At 47.5% G+C, this 27,269-nt stretch overlaps 2 protein-coding genes across 4 annotated transcripts in view; one reads left to right on the top strand and one right to left on the bottom strand.

The window, feature by feature from the left end:
- Positions 1–1,959: 1,959 nt before the first annotated feature.
- WFDC3 (WAP four-disulfide core domain 3) lies at positions 1,960–17,868 on the bottom strand. 2 transcript variants are annotated; one of them, XM_058685785.1, is made up of 7 exons: positions 17,636–17,868; positions 15,754–15,842; positions 15,161–15,292; positions 12,313–12,459; positions 4,523–4,654; positions 3,055–3,240; positions 1,960–2,173 (listed from the first exon to the last, which is right to left on the bottom strand). In XM_058685785.1, the coding sequence occupies exons 1-7, from the start codon at positions 17,866–17,868 to the stop codon at positions 2,157–2,159; spliced, it is 936 nt and encodes a 311-aa protein (XP_058541768.1). In that variant the 3' UTR covers positions 1,960–2,156. The 2 variants fall into 2 exon arrangements, with proteins under 2 accessions (XP_058541768.1, XP_058541769.1); XM_058685786.1 differs by lacking the exon at positions 4,523–4,654.
- Positions 17,840–27,269, top strand: part of DNTTIP1 (deoxynucleotidyltransferase terminal interacting protein 1) — a 28,804-nt gene continuing 19,374 nt past the window's right edge. For both annotated transcript variants that reach the window (XM_058685783.1, XM_058685784.1), the window contains exons 1-3: positions 17,840–17,971; positions 18,527–18,597; positions 21,515–21,611. In XM_058685783.1, coding sequence (XP_058541766.1) covers positions 17,867–17,971; positions 18,527–18,597; positions 21,515–21,611 — 273 coding nt within the window. In that variant the 5' untranslated portion in view covers positions 17,840–17,866. The remainder of the gene's footprint in view (positions 17,972–18,526; positions 18,598–21,514; positions 21,612–27,269) is intronic.

Raw genomic sequence — 27,269 nt, forward strand, 5'->3', positions numbered from 1 at the left:
CTACTTTACAGTATTTTAAGGTTCTAGGACTGCTGTTTTTCATTGAAAGTTGCTCCACATTGATTTTTTTTCAAGTGTGCATGTGTTATTTTGATTTTTTTAATAAACAATAACACAACAAGCAAAACAATGGAAGAGGAACCTGCCAAAATGTCCAGCAGCCTGTCACACTGACACCTGTGGGTCCTCCTAGTTCCCTGCGCTGTGAGCCCGGAGCCCTGGGATGGCCATGGACAGGCTCATACCATCTATTCTTGTTCAGATCAGGCAACAACGGACACGTCTGCTCAGAGAGAAGAGTGCTTGGATCATAGCAGAAACCGGAATTTCATAGGCCAGTGTGAAAACAGAGGGAAGGGAGGAACAAAAAAGACAGCAGTGATGGGAACTTTCTTCTTAAGTTGTAACTTGCCTTTTTCCACTAGACTTGGGAATTACAAAAACATTTTTGCAATATTCAAGGTGAGCACTCTTTTTTTCTTGTTATAAAAGCCCTGTCTACGTTAGCAATTTCTGAATTTTTGAATGCATGTGTCCTTTGACCCAATATGACATGTGTGGTTCATTACCCACCTAACCCCAAAGTCATTCTCTCCTTCTTCCTTGCTAATAGAATCTCAGCTTTTATATACAGATGGGGCCATCCCTCAGCCTCAAGGATGAAGTATGTTTAATCAGTCACATTTTCCCATTCCCGTTTGCTTTTCTGGCCTCCCTTGTGGCAACAGTTCTGACCGATGAGAGGACAAGGGAAATCCGGGGAGGGGATGGCTTCTGGGGAAGATGGTCTCCATCATTAAAAGGAGAGCATCATCTGAGGTGAAGGTCTTTTCACCACTACATCTTCCTGCTGTGATGTCTGGAGCTACGGCAGCCATCCCACACCTGTGAGGTGACCCTCTCGAGGACAAAAGCCAGCATGCTGAGGTTGGTGGGGAAGGAAGGAATGAATCTGCGCATTGGTGTTGAGGGTAAGCTGCCGAACCAGCCTCACTGCCTCTCTCCAGACTCTGATGTGAGAAAATTAAATGTCTTTATTGGCTAATTAGTTGGGTTTTCTATTACTTGCAGCTCAAAAAATTCTTCCATTCATTCAATGAACATTGAGGGGCTTTTTTTGTGTGTGTGTGTCTTTTTTGTCAGACTCTATTTGAGAACCTAGAATTCTACTATTGAGAATTGTCCCCAGATTTACCTGCAAAAGTAGGCCAACATTAAACGTACACAGATTAAGGTCCAACAAGAGATGACTAGCTAAATTAGCTATTTTCATGGAGTCCCATTACAAGAGTGTATGTGAGGACATAAATTTCTCAAAGATATAGAATGTGATCCATTTTGTATACCTAACAAATATATATTTTTTTAATTTTTTTAATGTTTATTTTTGAGAGAGTGAGAATCCATAGGAGGCTCCAGGCTCTGAGCCCAACACAGAGCCCGACACAGGACTCAAACTCAGGAATATCGAGATCATGACCTGAGCCAAAGTCCAAAGCTTAACCGACTGAGACACCCAGATGCCCTCTAACAAATATAATTTTTAAAAACTGATCTTGATCCCAAGAACCTAAAGATAATTCCTCCCTACAGCAAAGTGACCTGGAGGGGACTTACTGCCTGTCTTGGAGCCATGGGCCAGCCCCTAAGGAAGGAGGTCCAAGGTAGGAACATCCAAACGACTGCAGTAAACCAGTTACAAGCCCAACTCACATTCTGATAAAAGAAAGGTCAGCAGGCCCAAGAAGAGGCCTGAGGGTCCCACTCCTGAGGCTTGAGAGAGACTTCTGGGGCAAGTCAGTTGAGCTCCCACCCTCTTCTGCCCTCGCCACCTGAGCAGCAACATTTCAGTGTTCTCAGAAAGGATGGATTGCCTAAGGTGCCATAATCCTGCAGCCATGCTCAGATCCCCTAGCTCTCTCTCCTCATCCTAGCCCTCAAACAGCACAGACAAGAAGGTCAGCATGAGCCTTTACTGGGGACAAGCAGCACCGAACACCATTGCCCAAATCCACGGCTATATTCCCACGCTCAGGGCAGCAGCACGAACAGAAGCAGAGCAGGGAGGGCAATGAGAGCCCCCCGGAGAGTCACAGCCCCAGGATATCTCCCTCTCCTGGCAGCCAGAACAAGCCCCCTGTAGCAGCTCAGGACAGCTAGGACACCCGGGTCTCTGCAAAAAGAAGAAACATCAGGTCATAACTGTGCCCTCCTGGCTCCAGCTCCCCTCTACCCTAGAGAGGTTTCCCTTCTACACCCTAGAGAAGCATGGCATACGTTGCTCCCCAAAGCCTCGAATGGTGCCCTGCTTCCCAGATAATCCAGTCCAAACTGGTGGTGAAGACTCTACTCCTTTTTTTTTTATTTTATTTTATTTTTTTTAATTTTTTTTTTCAACGTTTTTTATTTTTTATTTTTGGGACAGAGAGAGACAGAGCATGAACGGGGGAGGGGCAGAGAGAGAGGGAGACACAGAATCGGAAACAGGCTCCAGGCTCCGAGCCAGCAGCCCAGAGCCTGACGCGGGGCTCGAACTCACGGACCGCGAGATCGTGACCTGGCTGAAGTCGGACGCTTAACCGACTGCGCCACCCAGGCGCCCCTCTACTCCTTCAGATACCAACCTCCTATCTCCTGGCATGAAAGCAGCCCAGCTGTTCCTTCACCCACACTTGCCCCACCCCCACCCAGTTCCCCAAACATGTCACACATATTCCACCCTCTGTGCCTGCTAACCACCAGACTCGCTGTCCAGCGTGTACTCTGTGCTATTCTCCCTCTGTCACAGCCCACCTAGCCTTTAGGACCCAGATCAGATCCCACTTCTGGCAGAAAGACCTTCCTAAGGAGCCACTCCCACACAGAGAGCCTAGAAGCCCCAGCTCGTCTATTCAAGGATTCTCATCTGTGACACATGACCTTTTTCTCCCAACTAGCCTCTGCAGGGCAAGAACTTTGTCTCGACCTTCTGAAGCCCCCTGCCCGGCACCTAAGCCAGTGCTCGGCACCTAGCAGTTAAGTTGGCTGTTTTCAGCGATGACAGGCTGTACTCACCTAATTCAGAATCAGACCTGAGGGTCCAGCTGGGGTTTGTGGCCAGTTCGGCTCGCAGAATTGGTGGGACACAGAAGCGGCCGCAGCCTGACTTGCAGCACTTTTCCCCGGCCTGGCAGTTCTCATCCGTCATGCAACTGACAATGCACAAGCCCACCAAAATATTTGGACAATCACCACTCCGCCCTGAGAGATAAACAGGCACAGGTAAAGAGACAGGACAGTCGACTCCATGGACTCCACGTTCCAACTGGCACTGAGACTCAGAGGCTCCAGATGAATCCATCCCTGACTGTAACTAGATCTTAACCAAACATCTGGCTGAGAAACCAGGAAGCTACAGCCTCTGAGAATAGGTAGGACCCCAAGAGAGCATCTGGACCAATAGTTTTCAACTGGCATCTCAGATTTCCCTATGGTGGTCCCTCGGGGCTTGACGGCTCTGTGGGCGGGGCTGATTGGAGTCTGTCAAGACCACCACTCTCTCCCCCACACCTGGGCCTTATAGTGTTACTTCTTCAGGGAGGCCTTGTCTGCCAGACAAGGTTTGGTGCCCTGCTTTGTGTGCCTTTCATCAGAATTTATTACGATGCCTGATCCGTCTACCTTCCCTGATAAACTCTAAGCTACGTAAGGAAGAGAATCTGTCTTCAGAACCTTGAACCCTGCCTGGGAATCCACGTGTTGTCTAAAAACAACATCTGAGCCAGTGATTCTGATATGGAGTTCTACAGGGCCACGTGGGTGCTTCAGTCAGTTAAGCGTCTGACTCTTGATGTCAGCTCAGGTCATGATCTCGTGGTCGTGAGATCAAGCTCACTTCAGGCTCTGCACTGTCGTGGCAGAGCCTGCTTGGAATTCTCTCTCTCTCCCTCTCTCTCTGCTCTTCCCCAACTTGTGCACTCGTGCACACGCGCTCTCTCTCTCTCTCAAAATAAATAAACTTAAAGAAAAATTTTTTAATGGAGTTCTACAGTCTGGTACAAAAGGAGCATTCAAAAAGATGTATTTGTTTTTTAAAATATATTGAAGAAACAAAGAAATCAGAGCAGCAATGCTTTTCTCTGTTGCATACATGCTGCTAAGAAATCAGTCAGAAAATCCTGATCTTGGGCAACTCCCTCACTTTACAAACGAAGAAACTGGCTCAATGAGAGGAGTTTGCTTCCCTGAGGTCACAGAGCCAGTCGGCAGCAGAATGAAGCCCAGAAGCCACACTGCCCATCATCTGGCCTCAGGACCCTTCCCACTAACCCACACTGCCTTCCCCCAGTTCTTTCAATGCCAACATGGGCCCCTGGGCCCTAGAAAGAGGGGTTGCTTTGGACTGGGGGGCTAGGAGGACAGGAAGCATGAGAACTCTCACCACCACCCCCCCCCCAGAAAGGGAAAGACAGGAAGGCCAGAGATGGCTCCCTCCCCATCCCACTCTGGAACTCAGGACTTCTTCCCCAAGGAGCCAACATACCTCCCTTAATGTCTCCACGGCAGGAGTGGCCACAGCCGGTGCTACAGCATTTAAGCCCCTGGGGGCAGGACACGTCCCCATCACACAGCTCCTTACACGGAAGGGGGTCAGCCGGACATTCACCTCCAGGCTCTGCCATAGAATCATAGCATTGGGGCTCAGAGGTGTTCAAGCCCAGTGTTTCTGGTTATTTTCACTGTGACTCTTAAGTGCAAAATACATCTTTCATTGTGTATGTTAATCCGTATGCATGCCTCAAACGTATATATTTATGTACACACATGTATATACTCTATAGTCTATTTCTTCTTTTTTTTAATGCTGGCCGTCAACTACTAAACTGATCTCAAGATTCGCCATCTGGGAAACACTGCTGAGGTCTAACCCACTGTGGCAAACGTACCTATTGCCAGCCCCACAGTCACTCTCCGTCCCTCCTTCCTGTGGTAGGTGGTGGCCCCCAGTGAGCCACACCTCCCATACTGTCTCTGGGCTGGGCTGTAAGGGACTTGCTTTGACCAACAGGACACCAGCAAGTGTGATGCAGGCAGAGGCGTGGTAAGCACTTTCATACTGGGGCTCATCCTCTTAAAACAATCCCCCCCCACCACCGCCTCCTTGGAAAACAGCCACTATGCTGTGAAGCAGCTTGGGCTCCACTGCAGAATGATGAGATGCCCCGAAGAGAGGCATGAAGAGAGGCATCCTGAACATTCCAGCCACCGTCAAGTTCCCCGCTGAGCTCCCAGCTGCAGGCAGCTTCATGAGTGACATGGCTGCACCATGTAGGTTATGAGAACTAAGCTCAGCCAACCCACACGGCTGTGAGAAAGAGTCAATTGCTGGGATTTGAAGCCACTAAGTTCAGGAAGTGTTTGTTATGCAGCCATGGACAACAGAAACACTTGGTAATAAAGCCACAGGTTCGTGCAGAGTCAATGAGCCCAGCCAGCTACAGTGAGTTGCTTCCCCATATTACCTGGTAACTAGAGGGACCAGAAATGAAGACATAAGCTGGGAAAATTCTGCATTCCCGACCCAGGTAATGCTCCTTTCAAACTGCCCCCTGGCTTCTCTTTCTTCCAGTGCAAAGACAGACATAACACAGGGAGGAAGAGCCGTCTTTTCTCAACCGTGAGGCAACTAATGAGGACAAAGACAAGGAAGGCAAAGGAGAAATAAAAAAATAACCTCATCCTTGTTAGCATCATGGAGCCACCACACCAGTCCTGGTACCTACTTCAGGACCTTTCGCTATATGAGAAAAATGTTATACCGACTCCGTTAATTTTCTGTTGCACACAGCCAAACATCCCTGATGCGCCCCTTCACCACCCCTAGGAAGATAATGACGCTCAGAGAAGTGAAGGGGTTTGCCCAGAACTACAGAGTGAGTCAGCGGCAAATCAGGACGCAACTCAGCCTCTTGGTTTGCAAGGAAGCACTCTTTCTACTACACCATCCTTAAAACACGCAGGCACCAGGCCAGGTCCTCTGGAGCAGGCACTCCCTAAGAAGTCACACCCAAAACAAACTGATTCACCATGATTCATTCATCCCAGTGTTTGTTTCAAGTTTTTGAAATGGAGAAAAGAAGTGGCAGGCAATTAAAAGCATTGTAGAAAACCAAAGCAGGACCGGCCCAGGACCTTTGAGTAAGAACATGTGAGTACAAATGCATATGGCTGCCGGGAAGTCTGCCATGATGGAAAAAGCAAGTGCTGGACTCCAAGAACACGTGCAGCTGAACAATCAAGGTCTAATAACCCTGCATCCCAGGATTTTCCTGAACAGCCCCCCTTTCAAAGATTCTAGGCCAATGGCACATCACATCAAACCTGATTTTTAAAAAATTTTATTCATTTTTGAGAGAGAGAGAGACAGAGAGAGAGAGAGCACAAGCGGGGAGGGGACAGAGAGAGAGGGAGACACAGACTCCAAAGCAGGCTCCAGTTTCCGAGCTGTCAGCACAGAGCCTGATGTGGGGACTCGAACCCACAAACTGTGAGATCATGACCTGAGCCGAAGTCAGACACTTAACCAACTGAGCCATCCAGGCGCCCTTCAAACCTGATTTTTTATCCAGAAAATATGGCCACTGTAACTGCCGATGTACCCCTCCACACCTCCCCTCCTGTTTGACAAACACTAAAAATCTATTTAACAAAGAACAAAGCCTTTCACCCACAGTTAAGAAGGCTGGGCATAAAAACAATCTTCCTGGTGAGAAAAACCTAGCAACATAACTCCTCACGAAATTATACTGAGCAGCACCCTTCCCAGATTTCACCACTTTGCTGAGCTTGGCCCCAAAGTGACCAATGCCAGGAGCACTCTGCACTTTCTGCCCTCATCCCCGGGACCAGGCATTGAGACCAAACCTCTACTCTCTTCCACGACAGGCTTCCTTGAGGTCCCTGGGGTTTTGTCAAATACCAGAAGCATTGAATGGACTCTTGGGGAACAGGCTAAAGCCCTGAGGGTCAGAACATATGCCCTTTGACCAGGGCCCAGCATGGGCCCCCATGTCTGATGCCTAAATCCCTACCAATAATTCCCTACTCTCAGCTCAAACACTGGAAAGGGGTGTCACGACCTCCAAGCCGGACTATCCCATCCTTGTACTTTATACTCAACTGAAATCTGGCTTTCTAGAAGTTCTATCCATTGGCCCTTGTCCTATCCCCAGAGACCTGAGGAAAACATGGCTTGTGCCATCCCCTTAGATAGGATCCTCCGCCCTTCACCATCTCAGCTTTCCCAGACTAGGTAAGCTCAGTTCCTCATACCGCATGGTTTCTAGGCACCTCACAGTTATCTTACCAGGAACCAGGATGAGAAATAGGGAAGAGAGTCAGGATGGGAATGGTCATCCCCACCCTGCAAATATGTCTCTATCCCAAGACCCCAAGCTATCACCAAAAAAAAGTGGAATAAAAATATGAAACCCAGGAAATACTCGGACATAGGCTTTACTGCTGCCCCAGCTCCAACCTTCCACTATATCCGAGGGAAGGACTCCAGGTGCTGGCAGAAAAGTAAAACCTCAAAACTTCTTAAGCCAAGACAGGCCCTCAGAGCTATCAAACCTACTTCTCTTGCAAACAGACAGACAGACATCCAGGAAGAGGGGGCAGGATTGGCCTGAGGTCAATGGTGGCAGAATTGGGTCCCAAATTCCCAGCCCTGACACTAGATCCGGTGCCCTTTAAACCACATCATTACGACTCCCTACATTCCACGAGGATTACCCAAAAATGAATCCATAAGAGCTAGGACTTGCTTAGCTCAATTCTGACAGAAGAGAAGACCTAGTGGTAGAGAGTTTTAGGGATTAGGAAAATGTATCAATAAACCAGTATGTTGGGAGTCTCAAAGACAACTCCTAGGCTGGGTGATTTGCTAGGATTCACAAGACTCAGAGTACAGTTGGACTCATGGCCATGATTTATTACAGCAGAAGGATACAAAGCAAAATCATCTAAGGGAAAAGGTGCATGAGGCAAAGCCCAAAAGAAACCAGGCACCAAGAGTCTTCTTCCGGTGGAATCACATGACACATGAAAACACATGTGAAGTGTTGTCTCCCAGGAATGCTCACGAGAGACTCAGGGTTTTTACGGGGCACTCTCTGCCTAGCAGATACGACTCTTACCAGTTACGGTGGTAGGAACACTCTCAAAAATCTAACTTCCCAGAAGCCAGCCAGGGCCAATGTTACAGGCAGGCCTTTCTAAGAACATCAATCTCAGGCCTGCTACATTAACTCTTTTCTCAACAACCAGCAGTGAGGTTTCAGGAAAAGGTCATCCAAGCACACAGGGAGCCCATGCCACCCATCTGTTCAAAGGATATAATACACATGTTGTAATAAGCAAAACAGTGGTCACAGGTGATGGAGAGTGATCACGTTTCATGGTGTGAGAGAGGGGACCATGAGGGATCCAAAGGAGACAACTCTTAGACCATAATCTGAATCTTTGCTCCAATACCTCTTCCTCCCCAAGTGCTCCCATCACTCAACTTATTCCAGCCACACACCTAAGCACTGTTCTTGACACTTCCTCTCCCTCAGCACCCACATCCACTTACTTCTTCACCTGTCAACTCGACCTTGAAAAGTACTCCAAGCCTGCCAGTTTCCCACGTCCACACTGTCACCACCCTGGTCTAAACCGTGCTCACCTCCCCCCCAGCCTGCCACAACGGCCTCTTAACTGGCCTGCCATCTGCTACATTTGCCCCCATCCATCCATTCTTCACACACCAGCAGGGTGGTGATTTTAAAATGAAAACCGGGGACATCTGAGTGGCTCAGTTGGTTGAGCATCCGACTCAATTTTAGCTCAAGTCATGATCCCAGGGTCGTAGGATGGAGTTCCCCATCAGGCTGTGCTCTGAGCATGGAACCTGCTTAGGATTCTCTCTCTCTCTCTCTCTCTCTCTCTCTCTCTCTCTCTCTCCCTCCCTCCCTCCCTCCCTCCCTCTGCCCCTCCCCTGCCCATGTGCATGCTTTGTCTAAAAAATAAAATAATTTTTTTTAATGAAAACTGGACCAGGACTCTCCTTCCACACTTCCGTACTTCCAGTGAGCAAATAAGTGAGTGAGCAAACAGGCCAGACTTCAGACAGGTGGAAAGCTGAACAGGGAGGCACTGGTATCACAGTCTGAGCTGTTAAGCATTATTTGGTAGGTTTTGTTCCGGCTTTTTAAATACATTTCTTCCAAACTGTATGATACAGACTGAATGTTCGTATTCCCCTAAAATTCGTATCTTGAAATCTAACCCGCAATGTGATGGTTTTAGGAGATGGGGCCTTCGGGAGGTGATGAGGTCAGGAGAGGGGAGCCCCCATGAATGGGATGATGCCCGTATTGCCCTTCTGCCATGTGAGGTCACGGTGAAAACACAGCAGTGTGTGAACCGGGAAGCTGGCCCACACCAGACACTGACTACGCTGGCACCTTAATCTTGGACTTCTCAGCCCCCAGAATCATAAGAAATTAATTGCTGTTATTTATAAGCTACTCAGCCCGTGACACTCTGTTAGCGCAGCCCAAAGGACTAAGACACTACATTATCACACTGTGAGGTAAAATTCCTCATCTCCACTTTTACAGATGACAAAGGTGAGGTTCAGAGAGATGAAAGGACTTGCCCGAGGCCACACAGCAAGCAGAGAAGCCAAGACTCAGATGCAGGTGCAGACGAGAACTGCCTGAGGGGAGCAGGTCCCAGAGTCTGCCCTGAGCCCTCTGGAGGCTTGACTGTCCCTCCACTGTACCAAACAGACCAGCACTGACGATGGTAAACCTCTGGCAATGTCAGAACTGAGGGAAAGCAGGAACCTCCCAGAGCCCAAGACAGACGGCTTCCTGTGACCTTGAGTATAGCAACCAGTCCCATTGGGTGAGTGGGCCAGTGCAGGACTGAAGCTATAGAAATGTCATTAACTATGGACACAGCAACCAGGATCGCTTCCGGCCAGTCTAGGAACCCCACTCGGCCAATGCACTCTGGGAGATCTTCAGGGGGATCACTACTGCAGCCTGCCTGGCTCGAAGGGAAGAGGAATCCCCATCAGGGCTGGCCAGGCCCCAGAGCAGCTCACAAAGTGCCTTGCCTGGGTGCCAGCCTCACCCTCGGCCCCCGTAATTCAGCCATCAGCTTCACACACTGGGAAGATTGTGCTGGGCCCTACCGGCTGGCAGGGAGTGACCCGCCTAACACAGACTCCCAGGCTCTGTTTCCAGAGCTGGGCCTCAAGAGTCCTGGCAAGGAGTACAACCCTCTATTCTCTTTTATGGGCAGGGCGCCCAAAAGATCTGCCTAAGCCAGACACAGCCCCACTGGGTTACAGGGAAGGGGCCCACCGCCTGGGGAGGTTTGGCCAGAAGGAAAGAGATTGTCACATGTTGTGGAGTTTCAGGGTCTCAGAGAGGGAGTGATCAGGGGAGGAGAAAGCAATCCTGATTCGCGACAAAAGGAGTTGGTTAGAAACTGTACTCCTGATGAAGCCCACCTTAGTAGGCGAGAGGAAGGAAGCTAATGTGTAATGTATACTAAACACCTTACATACTTTGAATCATTGCAACAACCTCCGAGGCTTATTCTTTCCATTTTATAGAGAAGGGAACTGAGGCTCAGGGAAGCAGAAGACACTTGACCAGGGACACGCTGGCCAGTAACTGGTGAGCCTTCAGGTTTGAACCCGGCTCTCTGACAACCAAAACCTACTCTTTTCTACTGTAATATTCTGCCACATGCGCTCAGAGGCGAGAAAGGTTCCAGTTTCTTCAGAAAACCTAATGGGAGGAATGATGTAAGATCCCATTTAAGACAACAAAGAAGATAATAAAGTATCTTGGGCATTACCCTATCAAACAGTATTTTAAAACTATAAAATACCCTGAAACACACCAAATACACTTGGACAGTGGGAAGACAAAGATTCAACATAAAAATATCAGCTGTCCCTAAATTAATGTATACATCTAACACCTCTCCAATAAAAATAGTCTCTGTATTGGAGGGGGGGAGTGATAGACAGTATGATAAAATATATTTGGAAGCACAAACAAGCAAAATTAATCATAAAAATCTGGAAACAAGAGAGAAATGAGAAGGGGCTAGACACAGGAGACAGACACATCGTCAATTCCTAATACCTTTGGCGGGGGTGGAGGGCAGGGGAGGGCCTCTCAGGGAACGAAGGAGGAGGCAAGCAATCGAGCAGAAAGTTCTGTCACTTCCGCCAAATTCTCTCCACTGTGTCACCTTTCCTGCGTCCCCACTGCCAACCCCCTGGTCTGACTGGACTCCATCCTCAGCAAGAAGCATCCGGTCCCTCCCTGTCTCTACTCCAACCGTACCAGCTTTCTTTCCATTTCTCTAATGTGGCAAAGCTTCTGGGATGCTCATCACACCCTTCGCCTGGCTAACCTCAACTCCAGGTGAAATGTCACTGCCCCAGACAGGCCTTCCTTGACCACCCAGTCCAAAGCCAGCACCCCCTCTTTCTATCTCTCAGCACCCATTAGTTTTCCTCCATATCCTTCTCTCAGTTGGAAAGTCTATGTTCACCTGCTCATTTGGGAAACCTCTTTCTCCTGCACCAGACCATGAGCTCCAAGAAGGCTGGGATGGGAGCCCCTTTGTTAACCACAATATACCGGGAGCCCATGCTAGATCTAGGAAAAAATAAACATTCAACAAATAATTGGTGAAGACATAATGTGTAAATGGAGAATTTGGGGCATGAGAATCCTGCAAAAGGTAGGAGAAATCTCTTTCAAACACCTCTCTACCAGAACCAGAATAAAACAGGGCACATTTCCAGTAGGAGATGGCCATCCTAGGTGCGGACAGAGGGGACATAAGGCCTCAGAAGCAAGTGAGCAGGGAAACGCTTGCTGCCTTGCATAGGTACCAAGATTCTATCTTGCTGTCTCCCTGCAGATTCTCGAGCTAAGAATTAATAGAGAAGACTGCAACTGACAAGGGGCATTGAGAATTAGCCAACAGCTTTCAAATCTGCCTGCCAATAAGGACACGCCAAGAGTTCCATTCTGGCAGCCTCCTCTGCCTGCCTGGACCACATACCACAGATCATCATGGCTGGTAAGCCTTCGTCTATCTTTTTTTAGAAAGGTTCTCAGAACATGGCAGGCACTTAATTATTGTTTTTCAAAGTAAAGTGAAACCAGCAATAAGATGGTATGGGCTTATTTGAGAAAGAAACAAGCAGGCCCCCAAAGAGCCCATGGGGCCCGAGGTAGTGCTTCTTACCCAGCTTTGGTTGAGACACTGGGACCACACAGCTCTTGTTGCAGCCAAATGCGCAGCATTTCTTTCTACCCGGACAAGTCTCATCAGTGACGCACCTTTGGAAACAGGATTGTTTCCGAACAGCCCTGGGACAATCTCCTTTCCTCCCTGAGGCAAAAAAGGGAGACAGCCACACACTCAAACAAGAGAGAGAGAGAGAGAGAGAGAGAGAGAGAGAGAGAGAGAGAGAGAGAGAGATAATGGTGCCTGCTGGCACCCACGGGTGTAGCAAAAGGGAAAATCAAAGCAAGGAAGCCCTGAGCTTCTTTAGGACTCTCAGCTCTGGTGCTAGAGCAGAGACAGTGATAACAGCTCACATTTACTATAAGGTTTACTGAGTTTACCTGTGCCAGGAACCTCTCATTTGATCCTCACAGCAATTATCCCCATTTTACACATGAGAAAATTGAGGCTTAAAAGCTTAACACTTACAAAGAGCTGTTTAAAGCTTACCTAAGGCAATCACTTCTCAGCCTTTTGGCTAAGATCAAGTGTAAAGCTTACCTGAGGCACGGAAAGCCTGCTTGGCTCTGGGGTCTACTCTTTTGATCACTACCTTTTTTTTTTTTAATGTTCATTTTATTTTTTAAGAGAGAGAGAGGGAGACAGAATGTGAGCAGGGGAGGTGCAGAGAGAGAGAGGGGGAGGGGTGCCTGGGTGGCTCAGTCGGTTAGGCGGCCGACTTCGGCTCAGGTCACAATCTCGCGGTCCGTGAGTTCGAGCCCCGTGTCAGGCTCTGTGCTGACGGTCAGAGCCTGGAGCCTGTTTCAGATTCTGTGTCTCCCTCTCTCTGACCCTCCCCCATTCATGCTCTGTCTCTCTCTATCTCAAAAATAAATAAACGTTAAAAAAAATTTAAAAAAAAAAAGAGAGAGAGAGAGAGAGAGGGAGGGAGAGGGAGACACAGAATCCGAAGCAGGCTCCAGGCTCCGAGCTGTCAGCACAGAGCCTGACATGGGGCTCAAACCCACAGACTGCGAGATCATGGCCTGAGCCGAAGTCAGACACTCAACCAACTGAACTACCCAGGTGCCCCTTTTGATCATCTACCTTTAACAGGCTTCCCTGCACAACTTTGCCCTCCAGTCTTCACAGAAACCCCAAGTTCAAATAAAAGACAGAGGGGCACCTGGGTGGCTCAGTCAGCTAAGCATCTGACTCTTGATTTTGGCTCAGGTTATGATCTCACAGTTTGTGGGTTCGAGCCCCACGTTGGGCTCTGCACTGACTGCACAGAGCCTGCTTAGGATTCTCTCTCTCTGCCCTTCCCGCACTCATTCTCTCTCTCTCTCTCTCTCTCTCTCTCTCTCTCTCTCAATAAATTAATAAACATTAAAATAATAACAATAGGGGTGCCTGGGTGGCTCAGTCAGTTAAGTGCCTGACTTTGGCTCAGGGCATGATCTCACAGTTCGTGGGTTCAAACCCATATTGGGCTCTGTGCTGACAGCTCAGAGTCTGGAGCCTGCTTCAGTTTCTGTGTCTCTCTCTCTGCCCCTCCCCTGCTCATGCTCTGCATCTCTCTTTCTCAAAAATAAATAAACATTAAAAAAGTAAAAATAAATAAATAAAATAACAATAAAAGACAGAGATCATCTGTTATGTGTTCTTTCCTGATGAAAGACAAAGAACTGGGAACTGAGTGATTAGAGACCCCAAAAGGGGGAGGAGGGTCTGCAAGCAAGCTAGATCTCAAGAACCAATCCAGGGGCACCTGAGTGGCTCAGTTGGTTGAGCGTCTGACTTTCGCTCAGGTCATGATCTCGCAGTTCGTGGGGTCAAGCCCCATATCTGGCTTTGCTCTGCCTGCTTCAGAGTGTCTCCCTCTCTCTTTGCCCCTCCCCAGCTTGCACACACGTACGCTCTCTCTCTCAAAAATAAACATTAAAGTTCTGACTCATTTGGAGAACTGGATGCTTGGGTCTGAGAAGGGGCCAACAGGAGGGCCTTTAAATCTGCTTGTGCTTCTCAATGGCTGTCTTTTTACTTTTCTTTTTTTTTTTTTTTTTTAATTTTTTTTTCAACGTTTTTTATTTATTTTTGGGACAGAGAGAGACAGAGCATGAACGGGGGAGGGGCAGAGAGAGAGGGAGACACAGAATCGGAAACAGGCTCCAGGCTCCGAGCCATCAGCCCAGAGCCTGACGCGGGGCTCGAACTCACGGACTGCGAGATCGTGACCTGGCTGAAGTCGGACGCTTAACCGACTGCGCCACCCAGGCGCCCCTGTCTTTTTACTTTTCTAGCATGATTATTCTAGAAGCCTACTTGGGGCAGTGCCCTTTCACAGATCAGTGTCTAATCTGGTGACTGAAGGGCTGAAGTTGGGAACTTAGCCTCTTGGAGAAGTGCTGTTGAGACTTCTGGGTCGCCTAGATAGTGGCTCCTGCCACTTGAATCTTTGGGCTGCAATGAGGAGTGAAGAGCCATGTCCTTTCTCCCTGGCTCCTATGGATTTTGCTAACGAGAGGATGTGTCTTATTTGGTGTTGAGCAAATCCTAGGAACTTCATCTAGCTGTCTTGCATTAACCTGTGAGCAGCTTTGAACTCGAGAAAAAAAACTGCATAGAAATTTTGAGATATTTAAATATCATTCAGACCACTTTGCTTCATTGTAATCAAATACTTGGTCTTGTCAAAAGGATTCTAATAAAATGCTTTAGAGCAAAAAAAATAAATAAATAAAATAAAATAAACATTAAAAAAAAGAGAGAGAGCAATCTAGGAGGTGGGAAGCTCTCCAGGTCTTTCTAGCCCAGAGGCAAGGTCAGAAAGCACACCTGGATTTTGCCCGTCCAGCCAACATACCCTTCAGAATGCCTCCTCGGCAGACCCGACCACAGCCGTTGCTGCAGCACTTCTGCCCAGCCGGACATGATTCGTCCCCCCAGCACAGCTCTTTGCATAGGTTCTTATTAGGAGGGCATTCTCCTTCTTTCACTGCAAAAGATAGCACGCGAGATTAGGGTAACTGGCTGAGCCTCAAGAAACAGGGAATGAAAGCCAAGTGCACTTCAAGGATTTTTCAGGCTCTGCAAACATTCCTATCCAATATCTCTGCAACCACTTTCTCCTCCCCCCACACAACCAGTGAGACACGCCCACCACTACTAAACAACCAGCCACTTTGTGGATAAAGAGAGGGAAAGGTTGGGGTGATCTTGTTCCCATTTAAGGAGCCCTAGGGAAAACCTAGAACCTCTAGTAAGCCAGACTGGAAGTCCTACCTCCAAGCCAGGAAGACCTACCCTGGCTGTCCTGAGAATCTACACATCCAGTCCTGTCCTACAGGGATCACCATTTCCACAAATAAGGACTCTCACTTCAGAAAGAGGCAGGGGATAATTTCTCCTTAGTCACTTTCTATTACTGTCAGCCAAGGAATCCAAGTAATAGCTCACCATGCTCTCCAGAAGCCACCCAGGATATCAGGGACCCAAGAGCAAGAAGTGCCTTCAGGAGGAAAAGGCAGCTCAACATGACGATGATGCTGAGAAGTGAGATGAGCACTTAGTCCAGGCCGGAGGTATACACCTTGCCCAGAGCATCAACCAAAGGAAGGGCAGGACTAGGAGACTGGCCCAAACCCAGCCCCAAAGTCTCCCCTTGTGCAATATCCCCCAGGATGTCTTCTCCTGACAAGAAGAAAAGTGACTGGCCGCTGGTGTGTGGGAAAATTCCTGGCACTCCCAAAAGGCACATGTGATGATGGTGATCAGACTCTGTAATGCAATACACACAACATCCCTGGACAATGATGAGGAACCTGTTCAGTAGCTGGGGAAATGTAGGGAGGGCCACTAGATAAAGGAGCCTCTGGAAGGACCCAGCCGCAGCCAAAGTGACAGAGGGAAGGACCAGAGACACGACTTAATAATAACCAAAGCTAGGGGCGCCTGGGTGGCGCAGTCGGTTAAGCGTCCGACTTCAGCCAGGTCACGATCTCGCGGTCCGTGAGTTCGAGCCCCGCGTCAGGCTCTGGGCTGATGGCTCAGAGCCTGGAGCCTGTTTCCACTTCTGTGCCTCCCTCTCTCTCTGCCCCTCCCCCGTTCATGCTCTGTCTCTCTCTGTCCCAAAAATAAATAAAAAACGTTGAAAAAAAAAAATGTCATGCTGACAAAAAAAAAAATAATAATAACCAAAGCTAATAAAATGTACTGTGGCCCCTGTTCATCTGACGCTGCTTATCCCAGTAAGGTTAAAGGGCAGAGGAAATTCAAGGCCCAAAGTAAAAATCTCCTTAATAGAGCCAGAGTTTGGTGCCATATAGTTGCCTCATCGTTTTAAGGCTGATGTGGGAGCATGGAGATAATTAACATTTGTTGACGACCTAACATCTGCTTTGTGTGTATTATTCATTTTAATCCTCACAATAATCTTGCAGAGGTAAGAAAGGTGATTCAGAGGGGTTGAGAAAGAATGCCCAGGGTCATTAAGCTAGTAAGTAGTGGCTACCAGAATTTACTAATAGTAACAATAGAGGACATTGCCTGGGGGTTTACTTGCCACACAGTTCTAAGTGCTCTACATGAATTAACTGCATGTAGTTAATCCTCACTGCAATTTTATAGGTTAGGTACTATTATCCCCACTCTACAGATGGAAAAACTGAGGCACAGAAAGAAACGTGGGTCAGTTAGTAGTAGACCAAAGGTAGGCAGCCCAATTGCATAGTCAATGTTGTTAATCACCATATCATATTGAATTGGAACTCAGATCTTTCTACATGTAAAACTCGTGTACTTTTTACTCCCCCATATTGTGACCTGGTAAAAGGAACTTTCTCTACCACCCATAAATCGATCCAGTTCTCTTCATGGACCTCTTACCTCTAAGCCAGAGCTAAGAGGAGCTCCATAGCTGTTAACCCCTTGCATCCCCTGCCCATCCCAGAATCACCCCTCTGGGGATAGAAGCCCAGCTCCCGGGGGCTTGGGGAGTCCACGGCCCAAGACTCAACCTTCATTATGATGTCTTCAGATGCTAGAAGCAGCCCCTGGCGTCTAGGCCTGGAGGGCCCCGGTGGGTAAGCGTTTGGGACGGCATGGGCCAGACCCCCTCTTGCTGGGTTATCGGGTCCCCGTAGTAGGCCCACTCCCTCCATTCCGGGGGATGAGTACGAGGCATATTAAAATGTACGGCTTTCAAAGACTGGACTGTAGGCGCCGCTGTGCTCCCCTCCGCTCCCCAACCCCAGCCCAGGGAGCCTGCTGCCCTCCTCCTGCCCCACACTTCTCCACCGGCCTTGACCCAACGGAGAGCGTTCCGGGACCAAACACCCACAGCCCACACGGGAGGCGCGGCCCCGCCCCGGACGCAGCCCCGGCGACCGCGCACTCAGCGCCTGTAGGCGTCTCAGACCCTGGCGAGTCGCGGCCGTTTGGTTCCCATGGAAACGCCGCAGCTCCCCGCGGCGCGCTTCCGGGCCGGCGAACGGCGCGCTGCAATGACGTCACGAGGCCACTTTCCGGCCGGTGGTAGAGTCGGTCTGAAGTTGTGGGGGCCGGGGGAGCCATGGGGGCCACTGGCGACGCCGAGCAGCCGCGGGGACCCAGCGGGGCAGAGCGGGGCGGCCCCGACCTGGGCGACGCGGGCGCAGCGGGGCAGCTGGTTCTCACGGTGAGGGCGCCCCCGGGGAGGCCGGGGCTGGGCCTGGGCTCGGGCCGGCTGGGCCTCGGGCTCCCGGGACCCTGGCCCGCGGGTGAGAGAACGCGGCGGCTGGTGCTGCCCAGGGAGTTGGCGTTTTCGCAGTCCAACGACCTGGATTCAAATTCTGGTGCCGCCTTCCTCGCTAGGTGACGTGAGCAAGTCCTGCCAACCCCTGAGCTCCAGTTTCCTCTTCTGTAAAATGGAGATGATTAGTGCCTGCCTCATAAAGTTGTGGGGATGGGGTGTAAGTACGAGGAAAGCGCCCAGCACACCACCTGCCCCAGAGTAGCCCCTCGGTAAACACTGGTTACCTTCCTCCTGCCGTTCCAGAAAAGGTGGGGTTGGGACCTTTGGAGGCAGGAAACTTTTCTTCAGTTCCTCCTCCCTCCCGGGCAGGGCCTTTCAACCGCTGCCCTCCCGCCAACCCCGTCCCAGAGAAGCGGGGATGTTTACGTTTAAGTTCATCTCCACCCTCCACCCCAGTGTCATGGACCTCAGTGACACCCGTTCCCTTGGTCCCCACAGAACCCTTGGAACATAATGATAAAGCACCGGCAGGTGCAGCGAAGGGGCCGCCGCTCACAGATGACGACAAGGTAAGGCTGGTCTTGCGTATTTACCTCCCAGGCATTGGCTTGGATGGCACCTTTGGGGTCCCCACTGCACCGAGCTGAGAAGAGATAATGAGCCATTGGAAAGAGCACTGGACTAAGAAAGAGGAGACTAAGATTCTGTAACTCTGTGTGACCTTGGTTGAATCATTGTCTCCTCTGAACTGATGTACCAAATGAGGGGTAGTCATGGATTCAACCGTGCCTAAGATCCCTAACACTCACTGGCTCTGTGGTTGAGGGCTATAAAGAGATCCAGAGGGACGCCTGGGTGGCCCAGTCGGTTAAGCGTCCAACTTCGGCTCAGGTCATGATCTCATAGTTCATGGGTTCCAGCCCCTCATTGGGCTCTGTGCTGACAGCTCAGAGAGTAGAGCTTGCTTTGGATTCTGTGCCTCTCTCTCTGCCCGTCCCCTACTTTCTCTCTCTCTCTCTCTCTCTCTCTCTCTCTCAAAAATAAATAAACATTAAAAAAATTTAATGAATATACTGCTAAAAAGAAAGAATAGCATGGAGGTTCAGAAAAAAGTGGGGCTAGTAGTATTTATCTCCGTGAAGGGAGAGAGTACAAGATAGGCCTATAGGATGTGGATTATATTTCTTGACTTGGGTAGTGATTAAATGGATGTTCACTAAAACTATTTGTTAAAGCATATAGATTTTGTATTTCATAAAACAATTTAAGAATAATGCTCATTTTGGGGCGCCTGGGTGGCTCAGTAGGTTGAGCGTCTGACTTGGACTCAGGTCATGATCTTGCGGTCTGTGAGTTCGAGCCCTGCGTCAAGCTCTGTGCTGACAGCTCAGAGCCTGGAGCCTGCTTCGGATTCTGTGTCTCCCTCTCTCTCTGCCCCTCCCCCGCTCGTGCTCTGTGTCTCTCTGTCAAAAATAAATAAAACATTTAAAAAAAAAGAAGAATGCTCATTTCATGGGCAAAAGACATGAATGTCTTCTCCAAAGAAGACATCCAGATGGCCAATCGACACATGAAAAAATGCTCCATATCACTCATCATCAGGGAAATACAAATCAAAACCACAATGAGATACCACCTCACACTTGTCAGAATGGCTAACATTAACAACTCAGGCAACAACAGATGTTGGCGAGGATGCGGAGAAAGAGGATCTCTTTTGCACTACTGGTGGGAATGCAAACTGGTGCCGCCACTCTGGAAAACAGTATGGAGGTTCCTCAAAAAATTAAAAATAGAACTACCCCATGACCCAGCAATTGCACTACTAGGCATTTATCCAAGGGATACAGGTGTGCTGTTTCGAAGGGGCATGTGCACCCCAATGTTTATACCAGCACTATCAACAATAGCTAAAGTATGGAAAGAGCTCAAATATCCATCGATGGATAAATGGATAAAGAAGATGCGGTATATATAAATATGCATACACATAACACACACACACACAATGGAGTATTACTCAGCAGTAAAAAAGAATGAAATCTTTTGCAACTACGTGGATGGAACTAGAGGGTATTATGCTAAGTGAAATTAGAGAAATATCATATGAGGAATTTAAGATACAAAACATGAAAATAAGGGAAGGGAAGCAAAAATAATATAAAAACAGGAAGGGGGACAAAACATAAGAGACTCTTTTTTTTTTTTTTTTTTTTTAATTTTTTTTTCAACGTTTTTTATTTATTTTTGGGACAGAGAGAGACAGAGCATGAACGGGGGAGGGTCAGAGAGAGAGGGAGACACAGAATCGGAAACAGGCTCCAGGCTCCGAGCCATCAGCCCAGAGCCTGACGCGGGGCTCGAACTCACGGACCGCGAGATCGTGACCTGGCTGAAGTCGGACGCTTAACCGACTGCGCCACCCAGGCGCCCCGAGACTCTTAAATATAGAGAGCAAACAGGGTTGCTGGAGGGGTTGTGGGAAGGGGGATGGGCTAAATGGGTAAGGGGCATTAAGGAACCTACTCCTGAAATCATTGTTGCACTATATGCTAACTAACTTGGGTGTAAATTAAAAAAATAATTTTTTTAGAAAAGTAATGCTCATTTCACAGGTTATTATGAAAATGGAATAAAGCCATACATCTATGTAGTGCATACTACATCTGGGCACATAGCTTGTTTTCAGTAGAAGCTATCTATTATTCTCATTAAAGGAGTTTGTGTCAGGGGCGCCTGGGTGGCTCAGTCGGTTGAGCGTTCGACTTCAGCTCAGGTCGTGATCTCATGGTCTGTGGGTTCGAGCCCCTCGTCAGGCTCTGTGCTGACAGCTCAGAGCCTGGAGCCTATTTCGGATTCTGTGTCTCCCTCTCTCTCTGCCCCTCCCCTGTTCATGCTCTGTCTCTGTCTCAAGAATAAATAAACATAGGGGCACCTGGGTGGCTCAGTCGGTTGAGCGTCCAACTTCAGCTCAGGTCATGATCTCATGGTTCGTGGGTTCGAGCCCCGCGTCAGGCTCTGCACTGACAGCTCAGAGCCTGGAGCCTGCTTCTGATTCTGTGTCTCCCTCTCTCTTTGCCCCTCCCTCACTCACGCTCTGTCTCAGAAATAAATAAACATTAAAAAAAAATTTTTTTTTTTAATAAATAAATAAAGGAGGGGCGCCTGGGTGGCGCAGTCGGTTAGGCGTCCGACTTCAGCCAGGTCACGATCTCGCGGTCCGTGAGTTCGAGCCCCGCGTCAGGCTCTGGGCTGATGGCTCGGAGCCTGGAGCCTGTTTCCGCTTCTGTGTCTCCCTCTCTCTCTGCCCCTCCCCCGTTCATGCTCTGTCTCTCTCTGTCCCAAAAATAAATAAAAAGAAAAAAAAAAAAAAAAAAAAAACGTTGAATAAATAAATAAAGGAGTTTGTGTCAATAATTGTCTGGGCAGACCAGGAAAGATATGTTTGGGACATGATCCCTAACTATGTCTCCCTCCTGAATGCAGTTTCACAGATCCTGCTATCTCCATGGACCTCCTCCGAGCTGTTCTCCAGCCTAGCATCAATGAGGAGATCCAGACTGTCTTCAACAAGTACATGAAGGTGAGAGGGACACAGCAGTAAAAAATTAAGAAGGACAAAGATTCACAGACAGGTCTTTCCTGCATCACAATCCCCCTGGCTCTCTCTAGTGCACAGATGTGTAAAGGTTTCCTATTCTGAATCCCTGAGAACTTTTCTCCCCTCTTTGGGGGGTAATTTGAATACCTCTTTGTCAAGTCATTATGAGCATAAAATGATTTAAGTGTAATATGCTCAGCACTGTGCTTCGAACGAGTGTTTTTATTTGTTTAGTAGTATCACCATTATTATTATTTAAAATTCCTTTTGGGGCACCTGGGTGGTTCATTTGGTTAAGCATGCAACTCTTGGTTTTGGCTTAGGTCATGATCTCATGGTTCATAAGTTCAAGCCTCACGTCAGGCTCCGCACTGATGGTGCAGAGCCTGCTTGGGATTCTCTGTCTCCCTGTTTCTCTGCTCCTCCCCCCCTCCCTCCATCTCTAAATTAATTAAAATTTTAAAAATTCCTTTCTAGACCTAGAAATAAACGTCTACATGACTCTACCTGATTGTCCCATAGATATTTCAAACTCAGCATATTGAGAACTGAACTGTTTTTCTTCCTAAACCTTTTCCTCTTCTTGTATTTGTTTAATCATTCAAGAAGTATTTACTGAGAACCCACCATAATAGCAGGCACTGTTCAAGGCACTGAGGATGTAGCAATGACCAAAATGACAGTGTCCTTGTTCTCTTTAAACTGATATGTACTGCATTAGGAACACCAGAGAGAAGGGGGAGAGTGACCAGTGGGGAGCAGTTCTAGTTCATAGAGTGTATCTAGGAAAGCCACACGTGAGCAGAGACTTGAATAAAGTGAGGAAAATACAAGCTATGTGGACACATCAGGGAAAAGCAGTCCAGATAGAGGGAACAAGGGCAAAATCCCTGAGGCACGAGTGTGCTTGGCACATTCAAAGCAACAAAGTCAGGGCCCCTGGCTGGCTCAGAAGAGAAGGCTGGCTGGCAACTCTTGATCTCAGGGTCATGAGTTCAAGCTCCATGTTGGGTGTAGACATTAATTAAATAAAACTTTGGGAAAAAAAAAAAAAAAGCAACAAAGTTGCCTGTGTGGCTAGAACCAACTGAGCCAGTAGGAGGGTAATGAGAGGTAATAAGAGAGGAAATAGGGGCCCAGTTCATGCAGAATCTTTGAGGCCACAGGAAGGACTTTGGGGTTTACTCTGAGTAAAATAGAAGTTCTTGGGAGAGTTTTGAGCAGAGTACTTATCTGAATTTTTTTTTTAATTTTTTTAATGTTTATTCATTATTGAGAGACAGGGAGACACAGAACGTGAGCCAAGGGAGGGACAGAGAGAGAGGGAGACACAGAATCTGAAGCAAATTCCAGGCTCTGAGCTGTCAGCACAGAGCCCGACGCAGGGCTCGAACTCACAAACGATGAGATCATGACCTGAGCTGAAGTCAGATGCTTAACCGACTGAACCACCCAGGCACCCCTGATCTGAATATTTTTAAAGGGTCACTCTGATGTGAAAAGAAGCAGCTGCAGGAGGACCAGTTAGGAGGCTTGAGATGATAGTGGCTTGAGTGTTAACAGTAAAGGTGCTGGGAGTCGGATTCCATGTGCATTTTTTTAAAGTTTTTATTTATTTTGAGAGAGAGCCCATGAGCACACGCACTTGCTTGTGCATGAGTGGGGGGTGAGGAGAGTGGGGGCAGAGAGAGGGAGAGAGAATCCCAAGCAGGCTTAGCTGTGTCAGCACAGAGCCCAACGTGGGGCTTAATCCCACAAACCGCGAGACTGACCTGAGCCGAAATCAAGTCAGATGCTTAACTGACTGAGCCACCCAGGCACCCCAGATTCTGTGTGTATTTTATTTTATTTTATTTTATTTTATTTTATTTTATTTTATTTTATTTTATTTTATTTTATTCCATTCCATTCCATTCCATTCCATTCCATTCCATTCCATTCCATTCTATTCTATTCTAGTGTGTATTTTAAAGGTGCCAACAAGATTTGCTGACAATTCAGATGTGCGGGGTAAAAGAGCAGAAGTAAACAATTTCTGAGTTATCTGCCCTGGGCAGCTATAAAAATAGCATTGCCACTGACTTACTATGAGGAAAGCAGGAATGAGCGAGGGAATCGGGAGCTCAGTTTTGGAGCTCAGTGTGAAGTTTGAATGGGACTACCATTCAGTTAGAAACTGGAAACCAAGAACTCTGCCTTTCCTTCACCTTCCCCATCCAGTCACGGAGTCCTGTACCTTCCACTTCATCATCCGTCACACATGCCTTCATCATCCGTCTTCTTCCTTGCCTCTGCCTTGGTTCAGGCTTTCATCTTCTCTCACCCAGGCTCTAGCTGTAACTGCTGCTCTTTCAACTCACCTTCCATACAGCTGCCAGTGACATCTAAGGTGTAAATCTAAGCATGTCACTTCCCTATTTAAAATCCCTCGGTGACTTTCCATTGCCTTCTGGGTAAAATCGAGATTCCTTAACATGGCATATATGGCCCACTGTGATCAGACCCCAGCCACACCTCCCCATATACCCGGTTATTACTACCCCCAAATATTGCATGTTCCAGAATGCACCATGTATTCTCATGCCTGCACACGTTTACATATGCAGAAGTAAAGAGGTTAATCCACTAGGAAAAGGCTAGGCCAGGAGTCAGTCCAGGATTGCCGGTCTCCAAAGCCCTTTCCTTATCATTTCCCAATAGTGGATACCGTGATTCAAGAACTTTCTCTCCTGGACAAATGCTGGATGAACACAATTTGTGGCTGTGCGCCCCCTTCTTATGTAGTCTGTCGAGATACCTCCTTATTGGGACACTTGGGTGGCTTAGTCGGTTAAGCATCCGACTCTTGATTTCAGCTCGGGTCATGATCTCATGGTTTATGTTATCGAGCCCCACATCCAGCTCTGGGCTAACAGCACAGAGCCTGCTTGGAATTCTTTCTCTTCCTCTCTTTCTGCTCCACCCCCTGCCCCCCCCCTCCATTCTCTCTCTCCCTCTCTCTCTCTCTCTCTCTGCTCCTCCCCCACCTCGTGCTCTCTCACTGTCTCACAAAATAAATTAATAAACTTAAAAAATGTATATCTCCTTATCACCCTTGTTTTCAGATAAGAGACTTGATTATATCACTGCTTCAGATAAGTTCACACTGTTGATTGACCTCTTCTGTCTATCCATTGTTTTAAAAATGTTTAGGGTAGTAACTTCTAGCCACGACTGATCTTATCTGAGACATTGTTCATCTGTTCATCGTTATTGATCTGTGTGATGACTAAATGCATCCCTCTTTTTAAAAGAAATATCCTAATAATATAGTTCATAAAATAGATTGATGGATGGACAAAGGGATGAATAAATAGATATGTTATAGCAAATGTAACAAAATGTTAATTATAGACTCGAAATGGTAGATGTTAGCTATTCACTGATTGAATAATTGTTTCAATTTTACGTTTGAAGTTTTTCATAAGAAAATATTGGGAAAAAAATAATACAAATATTTTGAAAAGTAAAAACCTAAAGTCACTTAAACCTCCCAGAGATACCAAACTGTTAACAGTGACTACGTAGTCTCCCATACTTATTTGTGTGTGTGTGTGTGTGTGCACACCCATGTTCAAAAACTATGTGGCATCATTTTACACACACTGTTCTGCAACTCAGTATTTTCATTTAACGATATAATTTGGTCCTGTTTTTAGGTCAGTACATAATAGCTCACCCTGATTCTTTTTCTTTTTCTTCTTTTTTTTCTTTTTTTTAAGTAATCCCAGTGCCTACCTTGGGTCTTGAACTCACGACCCTGAAGTCAAGAGTCACGTGCTCTACTGCCTGAGTCAGCCAGGCGCCCCGTCGCCCTGATACCTTTTTTTTTTTTTTTTAAGTTTATTTATTTATTTTGAGAGGGAGAGAGAGAGAATCTCAGGCAGGCTCCCCACTGTCAGCGAGGTGAAATCCCACAAACCATGTGATCATGACCTGAGCCGAAATCAAGTCGGTGGCTGCCTAACCCGACTGAGCCACCCAGGTGCCCCACCTGATTCTTTTATAATAGTTGCAGAATAGTATATTGTATGGATGTACCACAACTAGATAGTCTCAAGAACATTCAGATTATTTCAAATTTTTATCTATTACAAACAGTGCTACACTGAACACTTTGAGTGTACGTCTTTATTCGCTTGTGAGAGTTTTTCTGGAGGATAAATTTCTAGCGATGGAATTGGTGGATAGAAAGGAAAACATTTTTTGCCCCGAGAAAAATTTCTCTCCAGAAGGTTGTACAATTTTGTATTTCTGCCAGCAGCATTTGCGAACACCTTATTCAGGACCAAATTTCATTCTCAGGTCCAGAGATCACTTACAGTCACCCCTGTATATTCATCACACTGCCATCTCCCCTGCTGGCTGTAAAGAATCCAGACTGTTTTATTTTTTTTTTTTTATTTTTTTTTTTTTTTTATTTTTGGGACAGAGAGAGACAGAGCATGAACGGGGGAGGGGCAGAGAGAGAGGGAGACACAGAATCGGAAACAGGCTCCAGGCTCCGAGCCATCAGCCCAGAGCCTGACGCGGGGCTCGAACTCACGGACCGCGAGATCGTGACCTGGCTGAAGTCGGACGCTTAACCGACTGCGCCACCCAGGCGCCCCATTTTCTTTATTTTTTTTTTTTTTTTTTTTTTTTTTTTTTTTGGGACAGAGAGAGACAGAGCATGAACGGGGGAGGGGCAGAGAGAGAGGGAGACACAGAATCGGAAACAGGCTCCAGGCTCCGAGCCATCAGCCCAGAGCCTGACGCGGAATCCAGACTGTTTTAACTAGCTTTCACTTAGCCAATACTCAACACTGAATACCAACATTAATCTCTAGTTCTTAGGGTTTTGTTCTAAAGTGAAACTGTGACCATTCATTTAATTTGGCCCGAAGAATTTTCCTCTTCATCTCGTGAGATTTCTAATCCACACTTTCTCACTCTTTTCCTTGGCTGGACATTAATAATATCAGGCATTTGGCCTTGCCAAATATAAAATGTGAGTGCCTGGGTGACTCAGTTGGTTAAGCATCTGACTCTTGATTTCAGCTCAGGTCATGATCTCACCATTGATGATTTTGAGCCCCACATAGACTCCATGCTGACAGTGTGGAGACTGCTTAGGATTTTCTCTCCCTCCTGTTCTCTGTCTGTCAAAATAAATAAAATAAACTCAAAAAGCAGGGGGTGGGGGTGGGGGGGCACCTGGGTGATTCAGTCGGTTAAGCACCCAACTTTGGCTCAGGTCATGATCTCATGGTTCATGGGTTCGAGCCCAGCACCGGGCTCTGTGCTGACAGCTCAGAGGCTGGAGCCTTCTTCGAATTCTGTGTCTCCCTCTCTCTCTGCCCCTTCCCTGCTCATTTTCTCTCAAAAATAAACAAACATTAAAAAAAAAAATAGCTGAATACAGATACTGATAGATTCATTTTTCAAAAATTATTTTAAATAAAATAAAATGAAAGTATATCTCCTTGAGGGTGCCTGGCTGACTCAGTAGAGCACATGACTCTTAATCTCAAGGCCCCCAAGTTGGGGGGCACGGAGCCTACTTAAAATTAAAAAAAAATTTTTTTTAACATTTATTCATTTTTGAGAGACAGAGACAGA

Source organism: Neofelis nebulosa, chromosome 9 (genome assembly GCF_028018385.1).
Source record: "Neofelis nebulosa isolate mNeoNeb1 chromosome 9, mNeoNeb1.pri, whole genome shotgun sequence".
Lineage (NCBI taxonomy): Eukaryota > Metazoa > Chordata > Mammalia > Carnivora > Felidae > Neofelis > Neofelis nebulosa.

Coding starts and splice junctions, on each gene's coding strand:
- WFDC3 (XM_058685785.1), bottom strand. CDS start 17,868: ATGGCTCCCCCGGCCCCCACAACTTCAGACCGACTCTACCACCGGCCG. Junction 15,293..15,753: donor GGTGGCTTCTGGAGAGCATG/GTGAGCTATTAC, acceptor TATCTTTTGCAG/TGAAAGAAGGAGAATGCCCT. Junction 4,655..12,312: donor AGTGTCTCAACCAAAGCTGG/GTAAGAAGCACT, acceptor ATTCTATGGCAG/AGCCTGGAGGTGAATGTCCG.